Source organism: Notolabrus celidotus, chromosome 18 (assembly GCF_009762535.1).
Source record: "Notolabrus celidotus isolate fNotCel1 chromosome 18, fNotCel1.pri, whole genome shotgun sequence".
NCBI lineage: Eukaryota > Metazoa > Chordata > Actinopteri > Labriformes > Labridae > Notolabrus > Notolabrus celidotus.
In genome coordinates, this window is record NC_048289.1 from 17,963,274 (window position 1) to 17,983,082 (window position 19,809).

Consider the following 19,809-nt stretch of genomic DNA (forward strand, 5'->3'; position numbering starts at 1 on the left):
TCCATGATGGCTACATTTTCCAAGAGGATCTGAGGCGATGAGACAATGGCAGAGCAACACTCAGCACTATTTTTAAGATTGTCTTCACTGCTGGGGTTATGAAATGCAGGCTTTATAACGCTCCTGATGGTGGAACAACACTGCCCCCTGCTGGTGTAATCAAACAATAACTGTCTTCTTATATTTTTTTTGTTAAATAAGAGGCATGTTACTTGGTCAAATGATCTGATACTTTGTCATATAAAGGCATACAATTTATAAGGATGCATTTTTAAAAGCTGACAGCATGTGGATAAAGCTATTTACTCATTTTATATGCTTTCCTAAATACCTGAGGGTTCATTTCACACAGTTTTGGTGCGTCTGTGTGTGCACACTTGTAATTGGTCATATGAGAATTTAGAGCAAATCATGGAGCAACACTTTTAATAATTAGAGCAAAAACTGTCCAACAGTTTGATGAAACGAAAACAATTAATGAACACAGTTATAAAACATGGTTTGACAAACGTTCTGCAAATTATTGTTTGTCTTCTTTTAGTCTATTTCAGATGAATACAATATAACTGAAATTGAGTGCAGAATATGTCCTTAAATTGAAGTCAAAACTGGAGTTGGATAACTTCTTTTAAGATCAAATTTTTATTACTGATTTCATAACAAGTAGAACAAACTTCCTTTATTAAATGCCACAAGAGTATTTGTTATATGAACAAAACTCTTTATTGCATAAGTACAAAAAAAAAATCATTGGGGAACACTTTTCAGATAAAAAGCAAAGCAGCCCAAGAGGCCAATGAGAGGCAGCAAATTTGCATGTATTAAAAGATAATTAATGGTTAGAGAAGTTTTTCTATGCTGATTTTTTATTTCCTTTTTTTGTTTCATATCCTACCAGTAACACTGCTGATATCGTGGGATTTAAATTTGTTTAAAAAAAACATTGACAACTGGAAGTTTTACCTGAAAGAACATAAGGTATCAAATTTTTATCACTGATTTTATAACAAGAAGATAAGAACAAGGCCACGGACCCACCCACTCACCCACCCACTGCTGAATAAATCCCTTCCTGTCACAAGACCTCTAAATAATTAAGTCAACTTTGTCACAGTGGCAAATGAGACCAACTGAGCTTATACAGTACTTGATGCTCACTCTTTCAGCGACTCAAAACAGAAATATGTTTCTCTACGTTCCTTCACGGCCACTTTTCTCCTCCAGAAAGTGACCTGAGTGCAGGTGAAGAGGGAGGTAGTGGGGAAAGCCGAGTCTTTATATACAGCTTCATCAAAAATGGATGTGTGCTATTGAGGAGATGGCAGTCCTGTGCTCATGATAGGAGAGCAAGATGTGAAATAAACACACATTAACCTGAAACTGCCAGCTTCAGTTATACATCCTTACTCACACTTTGTAGCTTGTTTCATGTTTTACCACCTTTGTCATATTCATCCTCAGGCACATATAAGTGAAACAAGTGCAACTGGAACCGTCTATCCTCCATTACCAGCACAGCAGGAAACATAGCAGCGCAAATGTCATTTTTCTGGGTCAAAGAGAAGAGGAGAGAGGGGTTGGAGCTCTAAGACACACGTCCCATCTCTCTCATCCAGACAGATGAGCTCACTGTTGCCAAAACCAAAACCCCAAAAGTGAATATGTCATTCTCATTACTTTAGCTATGTCAAAATGACCTTTCTCTGATGTTAATCACAACCAGACGGACCTGCTTTAGGGAAGCTCTGACACAACAATGAGGTGTAACAATGGGGAACAAGAAATGAGTCAATCAATGAACGACTGACAAACAAACCAGAGGACAAACAAACCAATGGACGAACCAACAAACTTACCAATCTGCTGACAAACGGACAAACTAATGGACCACTGAACCAGCGCACAAACAACCGTCAAACTTTGGGGTGGCTTTGTCTCAGTAGTAAAGTCAGTTATCTCTCAATTGGAACGGTGGCTGTTCCCACAGTCTATTGTCAAATTGTCCTTGGACAAGACACTGTGTCCCAAATTGCCCCCTGTGACATAGTCAGCGTAGTGTGAATGTGAATGAATGGAATTTGTGAACACTGATGGTTCCCTAGCATAGCAACCTTTACCATCAGTGTATGTATGTTGGTGTGAATGGGTGAATGACACACGTACTGTAACAGCCCTTTAAGTGGTCTGAATGTTTAGAAACGCTATACTTGCACAGTCTGTATTCCATTACCATTTACCAATAAATTAATCAACTGACATAAGAACAGGGCTGCACGGTGGTGCAGTGGGTAGCCCTGTTGCCTCACAGGGCACAGGCTTCCTCCAACAGTTAAAAAACATGCTCACAGGTTAATTGGTCACTCTAAACTGCCCGTAGGTGTGAGTGTGTGCGTGAATGGTTGTCTGTCTCTCTGTGTTAGCCCTGTGATAGGTTGGCGACCTGTCCAGGGTGTACCTGCCTTCTGCCCAAAACCAGCTGGGATAGGCTCCAGGCCCACATGACCCCTAACGGGATAAGCAGTCAAGATAATGGATGGCTGGACATAAGAACCAGCAAATCAGTGAGTAACTAACCATCAAACCAACCAACCAACCAATTGACAAACCAATTGAGGAACAATGAACCAATGGAAAAAACTTTTGACAAGCCAAAGAACAAACTAAACGAGGAACCAACAAACCAAAGAACCAACAAAACCATTGCCAAACCGACTGGCAAACCAAATGACCAATGGACAAACAAAACCAATAAAGGTGTCAATCAACGAACCAACAAACAAAGCAGCAGACCATTACCAAACTAATTGACAAACCAAGTGACCAATGGACGAACCAATGGAGAAGCCAATGAACCACCAAAAGACAAAGTGAGGAACCGCAGATTCAACAGATAAACCAACAATTGAACAAACAGACGAACCAACAGTTTTATGGCAAACAAGCCATATAACTATTGCTTTGGCATGTATCCATGCATTCATCCATCCATACCAAGTTTTAATTGTTCCTAAGATATCATGCTCCGAAATAATGTGACTGGAAACACTGCAAATCCATTTTACCCCCAGAATTTCTTATTTGAATTTTCAACTTGTCTTTCAGCCAAGATGTCAGGAAAATATTGACCAAACAACAAGAAGACTTTAGTTGGTACAAGATACTTCCTCATTTTCTGCCTTTCTTTCAGTGGATCTGAAAATTTACATTAGCCTTAGTTGCTTTTGTCACATGCACATTTTTAACAGTGTACCCCAAGACAAAAAACCTCAACTGGAGTTACCAAGAAATACTAAAAAGAAAGAAAAGAGACAACAGTAGATAGAGATACACAGCAGCCTTGTCTTAACTAGGCTGATGTGTGCATCTCCCTGTAGGATGACAGGAGCAGGGTAGGGGGGGTTGGTGGGTCTTGCAGGGTTCACTGCAGTCAGTGACTCAGCACCGACAGATGTAGTGACTGACAGGAATAATCAGTGGCACAAACAGAACAGAACAAAGAGAGAACAAGATGAAGATGGCTGTGACAGCAGGTAAGCAGGGAGTTCGTAAAAATAAGTCAGTTTTGCAATATGTGAGTGTAGAAGCTTGGTCTTGGGAGGCAGCAATATTTCTCTGTTTTGACTTAACTTAAGGAAATAAAATTGACATAAATATGTACACTCAAGCAGAAACGTAGAGTTTAGGTGAAATTTAATTATTATCTGACTTTTACTTCACACTTTGAAATGGTTTTCCTCTTCCTCTTATAAGATCCCCTTGTGTATAACACTTTCTGTATTTAAGGGTGTAAGAATACTTAATTAGAGTGGTAAATAAAATAAAGCAAGTCTGTCATGGCATAATTTGTGTACTGGAGCTTAAACTATAAACCAACAAAGAGAAGCATATCTTTGAGCATGTTATAAGGGTGAGATAAAGTTCAAACTGGATGTCATGTCAAGTTTTCTTAGAAAGCAGCAGACACTGATTTTACATGTCAGAAAAGCAGATGCAGGATTTTCTTTTCCACTAGATGGTACTGTAGTTTCTCTTTATTTTACAAGGTGGCAACAGAAACACTGTCTGTCCTGTTCCTCAAAAGAGATCAGGAATGCTTATGTTAGACATAAGCCTCTGAAAGAGGTCAGTTCTCTAAAGCAGGGGTTCCCAAACTTTTCAGCCCGCGACCCCCAAAATATTGGTGCCAAAGATTTGCTACCCTCACTGTCCCTCAAAGGGATTTAATGTGGCTTCATTTAGCTGGTATGCAGGAAATTAAACTAGCTATATGAGCATGTAGCTGCGTTTCCTGTGCCTTTATGAATTAACCTACTGCTATCGATGCTTTTGATAATTTACTGTTCACTAACCCTAAACTTAGGAGTCATCTGGCAAAAAGAAAGGCAGAAAACACATTACACTTTCTATTTTCAAGGTTTTATTTCAAGTTTAGCTACTATTTTTGTTGATATTTTTTACTATAATGGGTAAAATGTACTATTTTAAGATAACTTGTGACCCCCCCCTTTATGTCTTGCGACCCTCCAGGGGGTCCCGATCCACACTTTGGGAACCCCTGCTCTAAAGGATGTGTACTTAAGGCAGCAACTTGCATGATATTAAAGTAATTAATATGACAAAGACATGACTCAATGGCTGAACAACAGTACACACATTTAATTGCAAATTGACTGGGAGTTGTCTCCAGATGTTTTTTGTGACAAGCTCCCCATTTGTCAGTAAGTTAGAAAAATGAATGCTGATCAGAGAGGAAGTAATACTGGTATGCAGGGGTGTGTCCAAAAGGGAGGCAAAGGATGGTATGGGCCCCCCTTGGATCCTCATTGACCACCCTTGATGTCCTAAATTAAATTCAAACCTAAACTATGATTGCTTATTTGTTTTCCCAGGCGCAGGACTAATGTCGACATCAACTATGTTGCAAAAGGCTGCCAAATGTCACACATGTCTTTAGTGGGTACTTAAAACTGAAAAACATTTGACACAGTACAGTATGTTTATAAGACAGATGCAGAAGAGGAATCAGTCCATCAAAACTACAAGGAAACTCCAGCACAATGTCCATAAAATACATTTATTAGCTTTGTATCATTTAAATACTTTAAATTGTGACTTTGGACTAACATCTTTTCCTTAAAGAATTAAATTCAGAAGATTTGTATGTTACGATACACAGGGATATAATATGATACTTTGATGTCAACAGGTAGGTGTTGGTGGGTAGGTAATTTAGATATGGTTAATGGTGATAGGAAGGGTAAATCAAGGATAATCATTGCTTCCCTTTCCTCAGTTGGTGCCCCAGTCGAGCCATCCCATTCAAAAAAGTCTGGACCCACCCCTGTTGGAATCACTGGAAGATATGGTCATATCACAGTATGAAACAAGATATTGTCTTAAATTGATGTCTCCACATGGAGAATGTATGAATAAATCAAAACAGCTGCAATCTGAAATCAATAACTGACCAGTATTGAGTTAAAGTCAATATTAATCTTATATTTTGTATCTACCTACGAAGTTCAAACTAGATATGGATAAAGTCACTCTTGTAATATAAACAGCCCATGTCAATTTTTTAATCCAACAACATTTTGGCAAAAAAAATTAAAATGATTGAACGCACATATTGTGCTTCCATATGCTCATTAGTTCTCGACATTCTGCTCTGGGGCTTTGGCATAACTGGAGTGTTCGCGCCATGCAGAACCAGAACATGGCTGAATTAACAGCCTCTACTCTTTTATACTTCTATATATAATTATATACTGCTTTTTTATTCTCTTCTATATGCATTTCATACCATTTCTACTTTGGATATGTTGCATAGATGCAAGCTGTGTAAAGAAGTGGTTCTCAAAGTGGGGTCCTGGGACCCCTGGGGGTCCTTGTACCATAGTGTGGGGGTCTGTGAAATAATTAAAATACATTTCTAATAAATTATAAAATTGTACTGTCATTAAAAACAGCATTTACACCATTGTTATGATACCATTTGGTGGCTCGAAGGGATATGCCAGTCTTGCTACTGTTAAATTTCTGAAAGCTTTTATTATCAATTACTTGAAAGTATAAATGCTGTCATGTTGAGTCCAAAAGGAATGAAATAACCCTCTGCTTTAAAGTATACAAGTGGTATTTACTTGATTCAAATTTAAGTGTTTTCTGTGTATCACTGTGGAACAGATCTGAAGTATTTAGATCGATAAGTTTTACAATACAAAAAGTTCCAAGGGCAACTAAGAGTGCAAATGGTAGTAAGCATGTGCTTAATCTATGTTACAATTATGAGGGGGTCCTTGGAAAATGTTCTCACCTGTAAGGGGTCCCTGGCTCCAAAAAGTTTGAGAACCCCTTGGTGTAAAGTATTTAACCATATGTTGAAACAACCAGGGTTGCTTTGAACATAATGAACATAAGAGACGTGGCTGGATTATACTATGTTAGAGGTTTGAGAGAGTACTTTCTGTCTGTTAAATCCAATGTGACCGACAAACCAAGCTGACCAATAAGTTTGTAAATAACAATTAATTTTGCTATTGATTTTAAAATCAATCTACTTTACATTAGTATATTAAAAAGAAAAAAAAGTCCAAAGAAATTTTCAGATTGCATTTTTTGTCCAAACAACAGTCCAAGACTCATGACATTTTTGTTACAAGAAGTTACAAAAGGAGTAAAGGTTGAGTTTTTTGAAGCTGCGATAAGCAAAAACTGTCAAAAATTACAAATTAAATATCAAAGACTTTTCAATACATTTCTTGCTTTGAAGTGACACCTTTCAAGTTGTTGGGGTCTTGATTCTACAGAAAGAAATAGGTTAATCCTTTTCCATAAGTGTGTATTTTGAAAAAAACAAAATCTCTGCCAGTGGAGAAACTCCCAACCCCCTTTCATTTTTTATACCAATATACACCATATGTTTACTGAATGAAAAAAAATGACTGACTGGCCCTTTAAAAAGAAATTAATCCTTTAACATGCAGTGAGTTAGAGCTTCCTGTCAAAGGTGCAGACACTGGCCTGGGGACCCGGTAATTGGTTAGTGTTGATCCTGTGATATACAATGATATCGATTACCGCCTAATAAATCTCAGCTAGTGAGTGTTCCTGTGCGGCGCAGGCTTCGGTGTTCTTGGGGGACACGTTCAATGAATGATCACCATAAAGTGGCGAAGATGGATAATGCTGAGAGAGAGCTTTTGCAGGGTAATAAAGAGTCTTGGCATGAAGGAGCGAGGGAGCCCCCTCAGCTTTAGCCTCTTCCTGTTGATGATGCTGTATAGATTTTTCATTTGTTTAAGTAGGATTTATCATATGCAGGAAATACCACATTAGCTGCTGTCGATGGAAGCTTCCTTGCCTCCACTGGGGCTTTAATAAACAGTAATCAATCACATGCCTCGGCTAACATTGTATGTATTAAATGAGTCATATTTGCACAAGGCAGTAGTAAAGCATGTTACTAATGCATTGCATAGATTTTTTATTTGTATATTTTATCATATTTTCATCAGCTAGTGAAAAACCCAGACTTTTTAAATATGCAAAAGATTACATTGACGTCTTGTTTCTCCTTTACCAAGCCCCACTTCTATCAAATACATTTTTAATGATTAAGTATGTCTGTAAGCTGAAGCCCTTGTGCAGCTTAAGCTCTACAAAGAAATATTGACTTATTGGTCTAATAGCTCAGTGCATTTACAAGGGCCCGTCCAATAATCTCTAAACACTTCATTATGGATGACAAATGGCCATGTGGTTAACTATTCAGCTGGATATAAGATGCACAAGAGAAAACTCTATTGGGACAGTGTAAGAGCTGTTGGAAGTACAGTGTTGACGTGGTATTAAAATCTGTGGGATGCTACAAAAAGCTTTCTGATATTTACATTAGTCCCAATGCAATAAATTGACTAATCAATGTTTTTAATCCCAAGCTTTTACTTAAGATGGGAAGTGTGACATGAATCACATTTAGCCGGATGAGTTTTTATGATGATACTAATGTAATCCACTGGGTACTCCCGATTGATCAGTCATGGCCAAATGGATTTCATTTGCCAGGAACCTGTCCGTCCGTTAAACTGTTTTCCTGTACGCTGCACCGGCTGATGATACAGAGCCGTGTTTTAATTTACGTATTAAAGCTCCTGTGGGGAGTTTTTAGGTTGTTATGAAAGAGACTGATATTAACAGTGAGGCCTCTTTATGACCTCAGAAGCACATAAGACCTTTAGAAAGAAGATTTAATTTTGAAAATTTCAACTGTATATTTCTTAAACTTTAATTATCACTGCTATGAGGGGGTGCTGAATCATGGCATAGTGAAGGAGAACCCCTCTTTTTACTTATTCCACTGTAAATATTCATGATTCATTTGGTTGCTATTAGATAACAGGATGAGGTTTTTGTCCGAAAATATGACTTACAAGTAGGGATGCATCGATCCCACTTTTTAGGTCCCGATACCGATATCGATACCTGGGCTTTAGTATCTGCCGACACCGATACTAGCCGATCCGATCCTGGTATTGATTTGACACTCTCTATTCCTTAATGTGAGGAGGTTTCAGGCTTTTCTGACTTTGTCGGAACAATTAAATCCAAAAACCTGTCCGTTTTTTCACACTTTGAATCTATGTATAGAAGGTTTCTTCCTGCTTTACATTAGGCTACAGCTGACCTTCCTCCTTGGGCTCCCATTATATTTTGCAGCGCGACTGCCATCCGTGGAAACATTACCGCTGCACATGTTGCAAGTTTCTGGCAGAGTTGTTAGCAAAAGAAGTGTGCACCTAAACTGCACAGCCCCTGTTGCTATCCTCCATCATGCTCCGCCGGGCAAAAATGCACAGACTGGTCGGCGCTGATGACGTAGGAGACGCACATGGCTGTTGTAAACACAGAAAAGCATAAAACTGAGATGAATAGATCTGCCATATGGATCGGTACTACATATCGGCCCTTTGTCACTGATATCAGATCTAGCTTTTTGAGTTTACTCGCCGATTTCCGATCCCAGGATCGGTACGGTGCATCCCTACTTACAAGTTACCTGAATGTCAGCTAGTTTTCTTGTCACATCAAAAAACAAACTGTAGTGCTAGCAGATATTTCCATTATTAGACAAAGCAAGCAAAATTCCAGCAACAAACTTTCAGTTTTGGCAAAAATAATGTGTTTATTTTGGTATTTCGATAGTACCAGAAGAGTAATTGGTATCAGACAATATCAATGGTGAGGTATTGAAGTTTATTTCAGTAAAGCTATTAAAAGACCCAGAGACGCCTGCTTTCTGTCTTCTAAAAATTTGCAAATGAATATAGTATTTTATTTAAAATACTTGCAAACCATTCTGGTGCGACTCACTGTTTTTGCTCAGCTGCAGTGCTCTGCAACATATGCTACAGACATTACCGAGAGTATTGTAAATTATGGAATCAAAGAATCAACGCATGCTGCTCAGGACTAACTCTTTCCCCTACAGTGTTTGTCTCGAGTTTTGCATTGTTTTATATTCAGAGACAGTTTTTTTTTTCTTCTTTTTGTTCAAGGCAGCTGCTCATCTTTTTTTTACTCCATAAATAAATGAACCTGTGCTTCAACTTAATCCGACTGCTCCTCTTGCTCTCTGGTTCGTTTTTACACATGAAGGAGCCAACAGTGGTGGTGCTCGGGGGCAGCAGAGTGACCCAAAGTGAACTAGAGTGACTTAAGAGGATAATAAATAAATGACAGGGTGGGTTGGAACAGCACAACACTTTGTAATCTAAATTTAACAGCATAGAACAACAAGTTTCTGCCAAGTAGTTCAATTAAATAATTGTAAAACTTTGCTTCTCTGTTTGATGTGGATAGTTTAATTATTGATAGCAAAACGTACAGATTCTGAATCCCACCATGACATGCAGTGTTGATTCCTGACAAGGTATTTTGAAGCAAAGAATTGCAGATTTAAGATGTCTTGCAGACTGACGCATTATTTCAACTTACTGTGTGTGAGTGTATGGAGTCAAGTCAACCAGAAGTCTATTAATTCCGTAATATTTTGGTCCAGAAATTGCCTCGAGTACTTTAACATTTTTTCCCTTTTTCTGAGGATTTCAGAGAAACCACATGAGATTGAGCTAGCTTATAGCAAACAGGCTACTGTCTATTATTAATATTATTATTATTATTATTATTATTATTATTATTATAATAACACCAGTCACATACATAAATGGAAACGAGGCGTGAGTAGTTTCTGTGTGTGTACAGAAGCTCCTACGGCACCTGTAACAATTGACTTCTGGTCTCCAAATGTAAGAATCAAACAAAATCTGGCAGAAGAGAGGAAATACACTTATGAATTCATGGGTGTCCTGTTGCAGTAATGCCTTTCTTTGTTTCTATCCAACTGTTCATGGAAAAAAATCCAACTACCTTGTGTTCTATGTACAGAGGCCATGTACAGGTTCAATTCTAACCTGCAGCCCCTTCCCTCTCTCTCTTTCCTGTTTCCAACTCTATTCACTGTCCTGTCACATTAGGAGGCATAAAATCTCAAAAATAAACTATAAAAAAAATCTCAGATATACTGCAAGTTTTTACCAGAAGATCTAAAGCAGGGGTTCCCAAACTTTTCAGCCCGGTGACCCGCAAAATATAGGTGCCAAAGACTTGCGACCCTCACTGTCCCTCACAGTGATTTAATGTGGCTTCATTTAGCTGGTCTTCAGAAAATGACCCAACCTATATGAGCATGTGGTTGTGTTTCCTGTGCTGTTATGAATTAACCTGCTGCTACTGATGCTTTTGATAATTAACATTTCACTAACCCTAAACTTAGGAGTTATCTGGCAAAAAGAAAGGCAGAAAACACATTACACTTTCCATTTTCAAGGCTTTAATTCAAGGTTAGCTACTATTTTTGTCAACATGTTTTACTATAATGGGTAAAATGTACTATTTTAAGATAACTTTTAAAAAAAACATTCTGGAAGACATCTCACGACCCCCAATTTGTGTCTCTTGTGGGTCCCGACCCACACTTTTGGAACCCCTGATCTAAAGGACACAGGTAGAGGTCTCTCAATACATGTATCCTAAGCTATAGTAATACAGAATACAACCATCTATGTGCTATTAATTACTTTCATAAGTTCATTAGCCTTGAAAAAAAAACAAGCTTGTTTCACCAAAAAAAAATCCTTCACGTATCTAAAACAGCAGCCTGAACATGCAACAAGTTGTCTTGCCACATATATTATTGCTGCCAATCTGTCTTGTGTACATCTATCTGTGTTCTACTGCACCCGAAATCAGATCTGTACTTAGCTGACACACAGGGCTGGGGATCAGAATTGATATCAGGAAGGAGAAAATCTGAACATTTTTTTAGCAACAAATGTTAACACACATAAAAACATGAACATCTGGACATGACATTCCTGTGTAGAAATTAAACAAACTAGATACTGAGAGTACAAAGTGGGGCACTGTTTGTTTGGTACCTGTTGTACAGAATGTCTGTATGGCAAAGCTCAAGGTCCCAGACTGTACACACTGTAATGGATTGAGTGCTGCCTCATCTCATCCTCTAAATCCCCTTTTCAGCTAAAAAAAAAAACAAACTTTGATAAAAAAAGTTGTGTCAACATCTATCACTATCTATATGCAGTTGCATATAAATAAGTAATATGAATTTTTCCCATGGGATGCTGTTCAATTTGAGGATGTAGCCTACCTTGAAAAATGTTAACATCCTAAAAAACATTAGCAGGCGACTAACTCCTTCAAATCAAAGTGCCTTCAGGCTGCTAACATACATACTGAATAGCTAAAAGTGCCATTAGTGATGATAAGACAATTTAAAACCACTGCAATTTGGTTATTAGTAGGGATGTCAACAATTAATCGATTATCGTTTAATTGATTGTTAAGAATTTACTCAAAACACGCATTTTTGTTTTCAATTTTCCGTCACGTGGAACAAACATCATGTGGTCTCATATTACATCCAGCTATCAGGGAGGTGTTTTAAGTTTAAAGCATGTTTAGTTTAGTTTAGTTTAGAAAACTTTAATGTCCTCCAAGATGCAATTTGTGGTACAGCACAGCTTTAAAAAACACAACAACATGAAAGCTACATCAGACACACAACAAAATGATCCAAACAGATCCAAACAACCCATAGTAGCTGTTTCACAGTAGAAGTCATTGCTAGCCCAATTTAACAACACAGTTTAAATACAATAAATAAGGTAACATTGGTGTACCCATAGACAACCTTCGATCACTTGTGCATCTTATTTAATTGAGTTATTGCCATGGGAATGAATTAGTTTTTAGCACGATTTGTTCTTATCTTTGGGTATCTATACCTCCGGCCAGAAGGGAGTAGCTGAAACTTGACTGAGAGTGGGTGTAATGAGTTCATGCAGACTTTGTCTGCCTTCACAGCCAGCCTGCTCAGGTTGCTTTAGATGTGAATCAGCTGACTAAAGGTGTTGCGCACAGCAGAGACACTCAGCTGGGGGCTGCGGCTGTGCGTCAGGTCTCCTTGTGCGCTTTTTTTAAAGAGGATCAATGCGCAACTGCTGCCAACGACGACACGAACACAAAGGTTCACAACTTTTAACGTGACAGTAGGGACAGAAGGTACTGACTACATACTGCGTTTGAATTTAGTATGTAATATGTCTGTTCTGTTTGATCTGTGTTGTAGTACGCTGGGCCAGACGTCACTGAATTTACGGCTTGGAATGCGGAAGTAAACAACAGACAAGCTGATGGATAAACTGCTTCTTTAGCATCCACTTATAATTTAAAGAGTTAAGAGGTGGTTTATATGGAATTTAATAATTTATACAGCACCTAAAAACCGAGTTCTCCCATCAAAAAAAGAAGAGAAAAAAAAAGCGGAACGAGCGCTGTGCATTGTGGGAAACAGTACGCAAGGCAGACTGGTCCGATGCGTACTGTGAAATTTCCCTGAATCAGTAGACATCCGGGGAGTTTTGGCATACTGCAGATTTTGCTCTTTTTCACATACTATTTACTACATACTGAATTTTGGCCAAATCAGTACGTACTGCTAGTAAAGTAGGCGGTTTCAAAAACAGCCTATGTCTGTGAAGAATATTTTTATGAGCCTGATTGCTGATAATCAGTGTTAAACATGTACCCGTACTCAAGACCGTCAGTTCTATGCATTTTGTTGCTGTAGAAAATATAATTTAGAAGGAAAAAACGTATTTGGCATTGTTTTTGACATAAGAGTAATAATGTTTATTTTAATTGATTAATTGATAATTGATGGTTAACATTTCCAAAAATCGATCAAGGAAAATACTTAAAATGTACACAGTGGCAGTTCTAGACCAATTTTACTGGGGGGGCCAGGCTGGGGCCAAGGGTGTTGTCAGAGGGACACATTCAACCCTGACAAAAGAGACTGAGAAGGGCGAGGACCGGCTGAGAACAAACTGACAAATCATCAGTGCATCCCTATATACTAGATATATATACTACTGTGTACTATATCAAAATGCAGACTGACAGCAGCTGTTTGAGTGTTTACACTCAACATGAGTCCCTTAGCGCTCTAAGGGACTGGAACCAAGTGTCACATGCATGTGTTCCGCCTGTAACATAGGCACGATATTGAAGCTTTTTTTATTGTTTCATATTTGTTTGGTTGTGGGGGGGCACAGGGGGGGTCCAGGTTCAGTTTTACAGGGGCGCTGGCCCCTGTTTGCCCCTCCCCAGAACCGCCACTGAATGTGCCTCCCTAGTTATTACCTTTAAATGTTAGCTTCTAATGTTAAAGGGCCTGCATGTTGCATAAAACAAAATGAGCTATTATAAATGTGTATTTTCAAAAAAATATATTTAACCATGTCCCTTTAGGGCTTCCGTATTAATAAGTACATTCTATCCAGCTGACATGTTGCTACATATGTTACCTGTCTCGTTTAGACCATGTGAGCAGTGTGTCCGTAAATGCCTTTATAAATGTTATTGCGCGCGTGGCTGCGTGACGTCACGCCCTCTCGCGCTGCATCTAGTCGTTCAGTGTGTGATCAGAGCGCAGTGTGGTCCGGATCAAACAGCGCTGTTTTGGAGGGTTTTCTGCACCTGTGAAACGGAATGTACTTTCACAGCGGGATTCTGAAAGAAAAGAAAAACGCCTCCGGTCCTCTCGGGGCTTTGATGAACAATCTGAGTTTATTCAATTGCTGATTAAGTTGGTTGGAGGAGTTTTTAATGTGGGTGTGAAGTTTGGGATCAGACACACCCGCCGCTGTCTGTCTCTCTCTCTGTTTGTGTGTGAGGGAGCAGCGGTCACAAACAGGAGTGGAAATGTGTCTCACTTGTGTTTGGAATCCTCCTAAACTCCAGATGGATGCTCACACGGTTTAGTTTTTTTGAATGCTGGACTTCAGTTTTGGGTTCTCATTGTTGGATCTACAGGATGCTTCAGCGCTTTCACTCACACTATGTGCCACAGCAGAGGGAAGGAGGATCAGTCTGACAAGTTGGCTTGACATCTTCATTTAATCTCGGACAGACCTCTTTTAAAACCAACATCTCCGTAACGAGCGATGATTTTAATAACTTTCGTTGTTATATTGTCCTTCCCGGGTGAGTGATGTTTTGATTTTAATGTGTTTGTTTTGTTTAAGCTTTTTAAGAATGCACCTGTTTCTGCACCAGGCGCATTAAACACTTTCTTCTCTTTCATTCGTTTGATTTGTTCTAATGATTGAGGCATTATGCGCACAATCAGGGTTCAGAAAGTTTGCCTCACGCTGAGCGCATCTTCGTGTGTTAATTGGAAACACTGCATCATAATAATCTCCGTTTATATTATGATAATTGACTGATCGCTCAGGCTTGTTGTGCGCAACACAATGTCAACAAATGAGTTTCCACTGTGAACACAAAATGTGTCTGACTTCCTTCCTCCCCCCTTGTGTCTCCCAGACTCCGTGTTCACCTTGAGGGGAGACAGCAACACCTCACCCTCCCGCTCCCCCCGTCTGGACTGCGTGAAGGCCAGTGAACAATGTCTGAAGGAGTACAGCTGCAGCCCCAAATACCGGACCATGAGGCAGTGCGTGGCCGGGAGGGAGAGCAACTTCACCGCGGTGACCGGTCCCGAGGCGCAGGGCGAGTGCCGCAGCGCAATAGACGCCATGAAGCAGAGCCCGCTGTACAACTGCAGGTGTAGGAGAGGGATGAAGAAGGAGAAGAACTGCCTCAGGATCTTCTGGAGCATATTTCAAAGTTTACAAGGTATGGACTTTCTTACACCAATCTAATTATTCATCATTTTTATTAGTCAGTAAGTGGAAGTGCTCCTTCTTTTATATCTCATCATAGGAAGATTAGTCGAATATAGGCCTGTGTTGTTAAAATGTTCATAATGCCACACCTCCATAACAGTGACAATCATGCCATCCGTTTCAGGAGTGTTAGAGCTATGTGAGGTAGTGATTATTATACTGTTGATTATTGTACTGAGCATAAGTTCAATTTTTCTCAAGGGGTTTGAATTGGTGAAAATGTTAAAAACTTTTAATAGTCAATATTATACATTTATATGAATAATTTTTACCTTCATATAACATAATGTTTATGAGCACTGATTAGAAGTCTTACAATACAAACATCAGTATCACAATCAGTCTCTTATACTGTTTAATTTCAGTATAGGGTACAAGGTATAGTATATGGGGTATCCACTAGTCCACTAATCCAGTCATTGCAGTAGCCAGATACCATGATCAGTTAGTCCTAACAGATTAAATTAGGATATTTGAATGTGATGGTTAAAAAAAAAAACTATTCAGTGCCATCAGAGATTTTAATGTTAGTCAAAGCTACCAAATGTCAGTCATCAGTGTTTTTTCAGCTGTTAGGTATTGGCAAATACTTAATTCTAAATATGAACATTATGTGTTTGTCATAGGGATCTATAACATGAAAAAAAAATGTGTAGTTACAAAATACTCACTAATATGAGTATTAATGTGAATAATAAAAAAAGTACCATTGGTCATACTTCAATAATATAATGTTGAATAGCATCCACCTACACAGTAAAGACATGTTTACACTGTAAAAATGAGCCTTGTCATTTCCCCCCATGCAGCTAATGATCTGCTGGAATACTCTCCCTATGAACCAATCAATAGCCGCCTCTCAGATATCTTCCGCCTGGCCCCCATCATAGCTGGTAAGTTTCTGTTCTTTAGCATTCATCTGCTTAAAGTTTGGACAGCGTGCAAAGTGAAGTAAGTGTCTCTACACAGATCCATAATTTCTCCGTTTGTGCCTTAAACCCAGCTTAAGTCACCACATCACTGCTGCATATCTGTCACTATTTGACAACCGCTCTTTTTCTATCGTCGTCTGGTTTCAGGCTGCAGCTTTCAACGCCCATTATCCATCACAAAAGCTTTTATCTGCCACTGTGACCCAAGCGTACACAAAGCAGAGTCATTTAGTGTGTTTCACTTTCAGCTCTCCAAGCCGTGATGAGAGGTCTGCATGTTTTTTTTCTCCACTGACACATGCTGCAAGTAGCATTTTTGTGTTAGTTTTGAATAAATCATCCTTTCAGAGTAGAGTCTGTGTTGTTTGAGCGTGCAGCACTGAATTCCTGGTTGTAAAAAGGAAAAAATGTTGCCTCATGCTTGTTGTCTGTGTCCTCGAATGTCAATGTAGTGAAGGTGTACTTGGGAGCATACACCTATCTGCTGGGATGAGGCACACACATACATACATGCACAGTCGGGCAATTAACCATCTGTCTGCATTCAGTAGCACTGATCAGGCGAGCTTGTGTGTGCCATGTGCAGCTCTCTCTGGTGCTCTTCAGCGTTAGGGTTTTTGGGCGTCTGCGATGGTGGCAGGCGACCATTTCAGAGGAAAAACGGTCATTTGATTCCCTCCCTCCCTCCCTCCCTCCCTTTCTCCCTTTCTCTCCTTGGCTCTCGCTGTGATTGAATCCACTTAGCGTATCACAGTGGCTCTGCTCCACACTCGATGACATAATGCTTAGCTGTATTTCAAAATGGAAAGTAGGAAAGGATTTATTGAGATTGGGATTTCTGTCCTGTATTGGAATAGAGCTAGTATACTGCAGAGGTGTAGCAACACAAGACTGAGAGCAAGTGATGGAGAATTTAAATTTGAGAAACGGTGGATTCAAGTAAGTAAAACAAACTGGGGATTTTCTGAATCTATAAGAAACCATGAATGTGAGGTGCAGTGAGATGGAGTTGGAGCTGTGTGTCCAGTTAAATGTAAAGCTGTGTGTCAACAGCCAAATCTCTTAAAGGGTTAGATATCAGGAATCCATTTGCCATAAGTGACCTCATTCCTGTCTGCAACAAAGCCAGGCTTCAGGCGATCCGAAGGGTGGAATAACGTACGTGAGTCAGTATAGTGATCCATACTGTATCCCATGGGTCACTTCAGAGATGTGAGGCTCACTGCTCTGTATTCCTGGAAATCAATGTTGGATATTCTTTACATTTTATCCCTTTTTATATCCCAAGGGTATCATCAAATTACATCTTGTAATAGCTATGAAATGAGCGGTTTACTTAGAAACTGGCTTGTTTCAACCCATCCTCCCATATTGTTTTTTTCCTAGGAATAGCTAAATTAGTTTAGGCCATGATTTCCCAACTTAAAACATAATTAAACATTCAAATTTCCAATTTCCACTGTTACGCTGATGATACTCAGCTCTATCTCAGCACCTCACCATCCACCCGTCGTAAAAACCTGGATGACATCTAAACTCCTCAAACTCATCAGTAAAAAGACGGAGCTCATAGTTGTGGCCCCCAAGCCACTGCTCAGGAAGGTTGGAGATCTCCACCTCCACGTGGATGGCTGTTCCATCTCCCCATCTCCTGAAGTCCGCAAAGTACAGCAAAGTCTCCTAAAGTACAGCATCTCCTATAAACTCCTCCTCACCTACAAATCCCTGCATGCCCTCGCCCCCCAATACCTGGCTGACCTCCTCCACCAACAGACTACATCCCGGAACCTAAGGTCTTCGGACCTGGGTCTCCTCTCCATCCCCCAGACTAAGCTGCGGACCTTCTGAGACAGAGCATTCAGTGTGGCATCCCCCACTCTGTGGTACTCTCTCCCTCCCGACATCTGCAGCGCCCCAACCCTGAACACTTTTAAGAAAGCAGTCAAAACGCACCTTTTACCTCAAGGCCTTTCCCCATCAGATATCCCCACCTACTCCCCAGACCCCCTACCTGACCCTGTGAAGCGACCATGGTTTTTTTGAAAGGCGCTATATAAATATCAGTTATTATTATTATTATTATTATTAATAAAATATATGCAAAAGAAGCTGATGAGACTCAGAATCTACAGCTGTTTGTCTATTATTTCTGTGAGGCACAATAATGAACTGCAATTGCCAATTCACCATCTTGAATTTGAAAATATAAGCTAATAAAGAGAAACAAATTACTGCTGAAGTTGATTACAAAGTCATAAGTTTTGAAGATATTTTTTTATGAAGAACGAGTCAAACTTACACATTTTGAGAGAAATTGCACTAGTTCCAAAACAAAATGTCATAAAGTGATAGAAGTTTATCCTGAGGGAGGCATTTAATGTCTGTACCAAATTTCAAAGTCGTACAGCTATGGCCTGGAGGATGATGCATGTTTTATTGACTGTTTTTCAAGCAGTATATATATCAGCAAGCAGAAAAACAGAACAAAACAGATCAGAATTGCTGAAGCAGAATGATACACATATCAGTATTCATGGCATGCCTCTTGTCCAATCAGATTACTGCCCCAAAACCAATTGTTATGTTATGGGATTTATACAGAACATGATTGTCTATACTGGAATGTATGGCAACCTGTCAAGAGACTTCAAAATGTCACTCAAATCCAATACACTAACCTGCTGGTGACCCGAGAGATAAAGTCAAGGGAGTGCTGAACAAAGTAGGATTCAGTTTCTGGAAACCATGAATTTCTTGCTGAATTGAAATCAATCAAGTACATTTTGAGATACTCTAGTCTGTAGCAAAGTGGGTGACCAATTTCCAAACTAAGTTATATAATCAGCTCTCCCCTCACATGCTAGACGTAGAAAACATCTCCACTCTGCTTCGATATGACCTTCACAAAGTCACATTTCTTGATTTATGGTTTCTACAAAAGCTCCAAATAAGACGTATTTATGGCATTATTAATTAGAACTGAAAGGAGAGACAGCCAGGCCAATAAGTGCAAGAAATAAAGTCTCGAGGAACAGCTGAAATGAAATGCCTCATCGTTTATAAATCAATAAACAAGTGCCTTTCGGAAATGTAATCCAATGCTGGAGTGCAGATTGAGGAGTCTTTGGACAGCAGCCCTACCCTTGTCAAAAACAGAGCTTCTGTTAAACACAACAAACTCAAAATTTACCAAATCCTACTGTGCTTTTGACAACAGATCTTCTTACTTTTTTTTTTTTGTTAGGGTTCATGGCACCCCAGACCCAAGAGTTGATAAAACCAAGGATTCCAGCAGGGTTTATCTTCTACCATCCAACCCATACAAGATAATTCTGTATTTCCTTTACATTTCAATCTTTCAGACACTGCATTTAATTTAAAAACATGTTGGTGCAGCACATCCTTTAAGTAAACACATGAATGTAACCATTTTATTCTGCATTTTGGTATGTTAACAATGCAACCCTTTGGCATGAAAAAATAGCATAGAAGAAGATCCATAACACTCAACACTGATTAGTAAAATAATAATGTGTGAACCA

General features: G+C 39.3%; 2 protein-coding genes across 4 annotated transcripts in view; one reads left to right on the plus strand and one right to left on the minus strand.

The window, feature by feature from the left end:
* Window positions 1-19,809, minus strand: part of nrg3b (neuregulin 3b) — a 554,663-nt gene that overhangs the window by 486,046 nt on the left and 48,808 nt on the right. The gene's annotated exons all lie outside the window — the stretch shown is intronic.
* Window positions 14,058-19,809, plus strand: part of gfra1b (gdnf family receptor alpha 1b) — a 48,079-nt gene continuing 42,327 nt past the window's right edge. Inside the window, exons 1-3 of one of the 2 annotated variants that reach the window (XM_034708527.1) lie at window positions 14,058-14,631; window positions 14,974-15,285; window positions 16,145-16,228. In XM_034708527.1, coding sequence (XP_034564418.1) covers window positions 14,592-14,631; window positions 14,974-15,285; window positions 16,145-16,228 — 436 coding nt within the window. In that variant the 5' untranslated portion in view covers window positions 14,058-14,591. The remainder of the gene's footprint in view (window positions 14,632-14,973; window positions 15,286-16,144; window positions 16,229-19,809) is intronic. The other variant, XM_034708526.1, reaches the window with a different exon arrangement.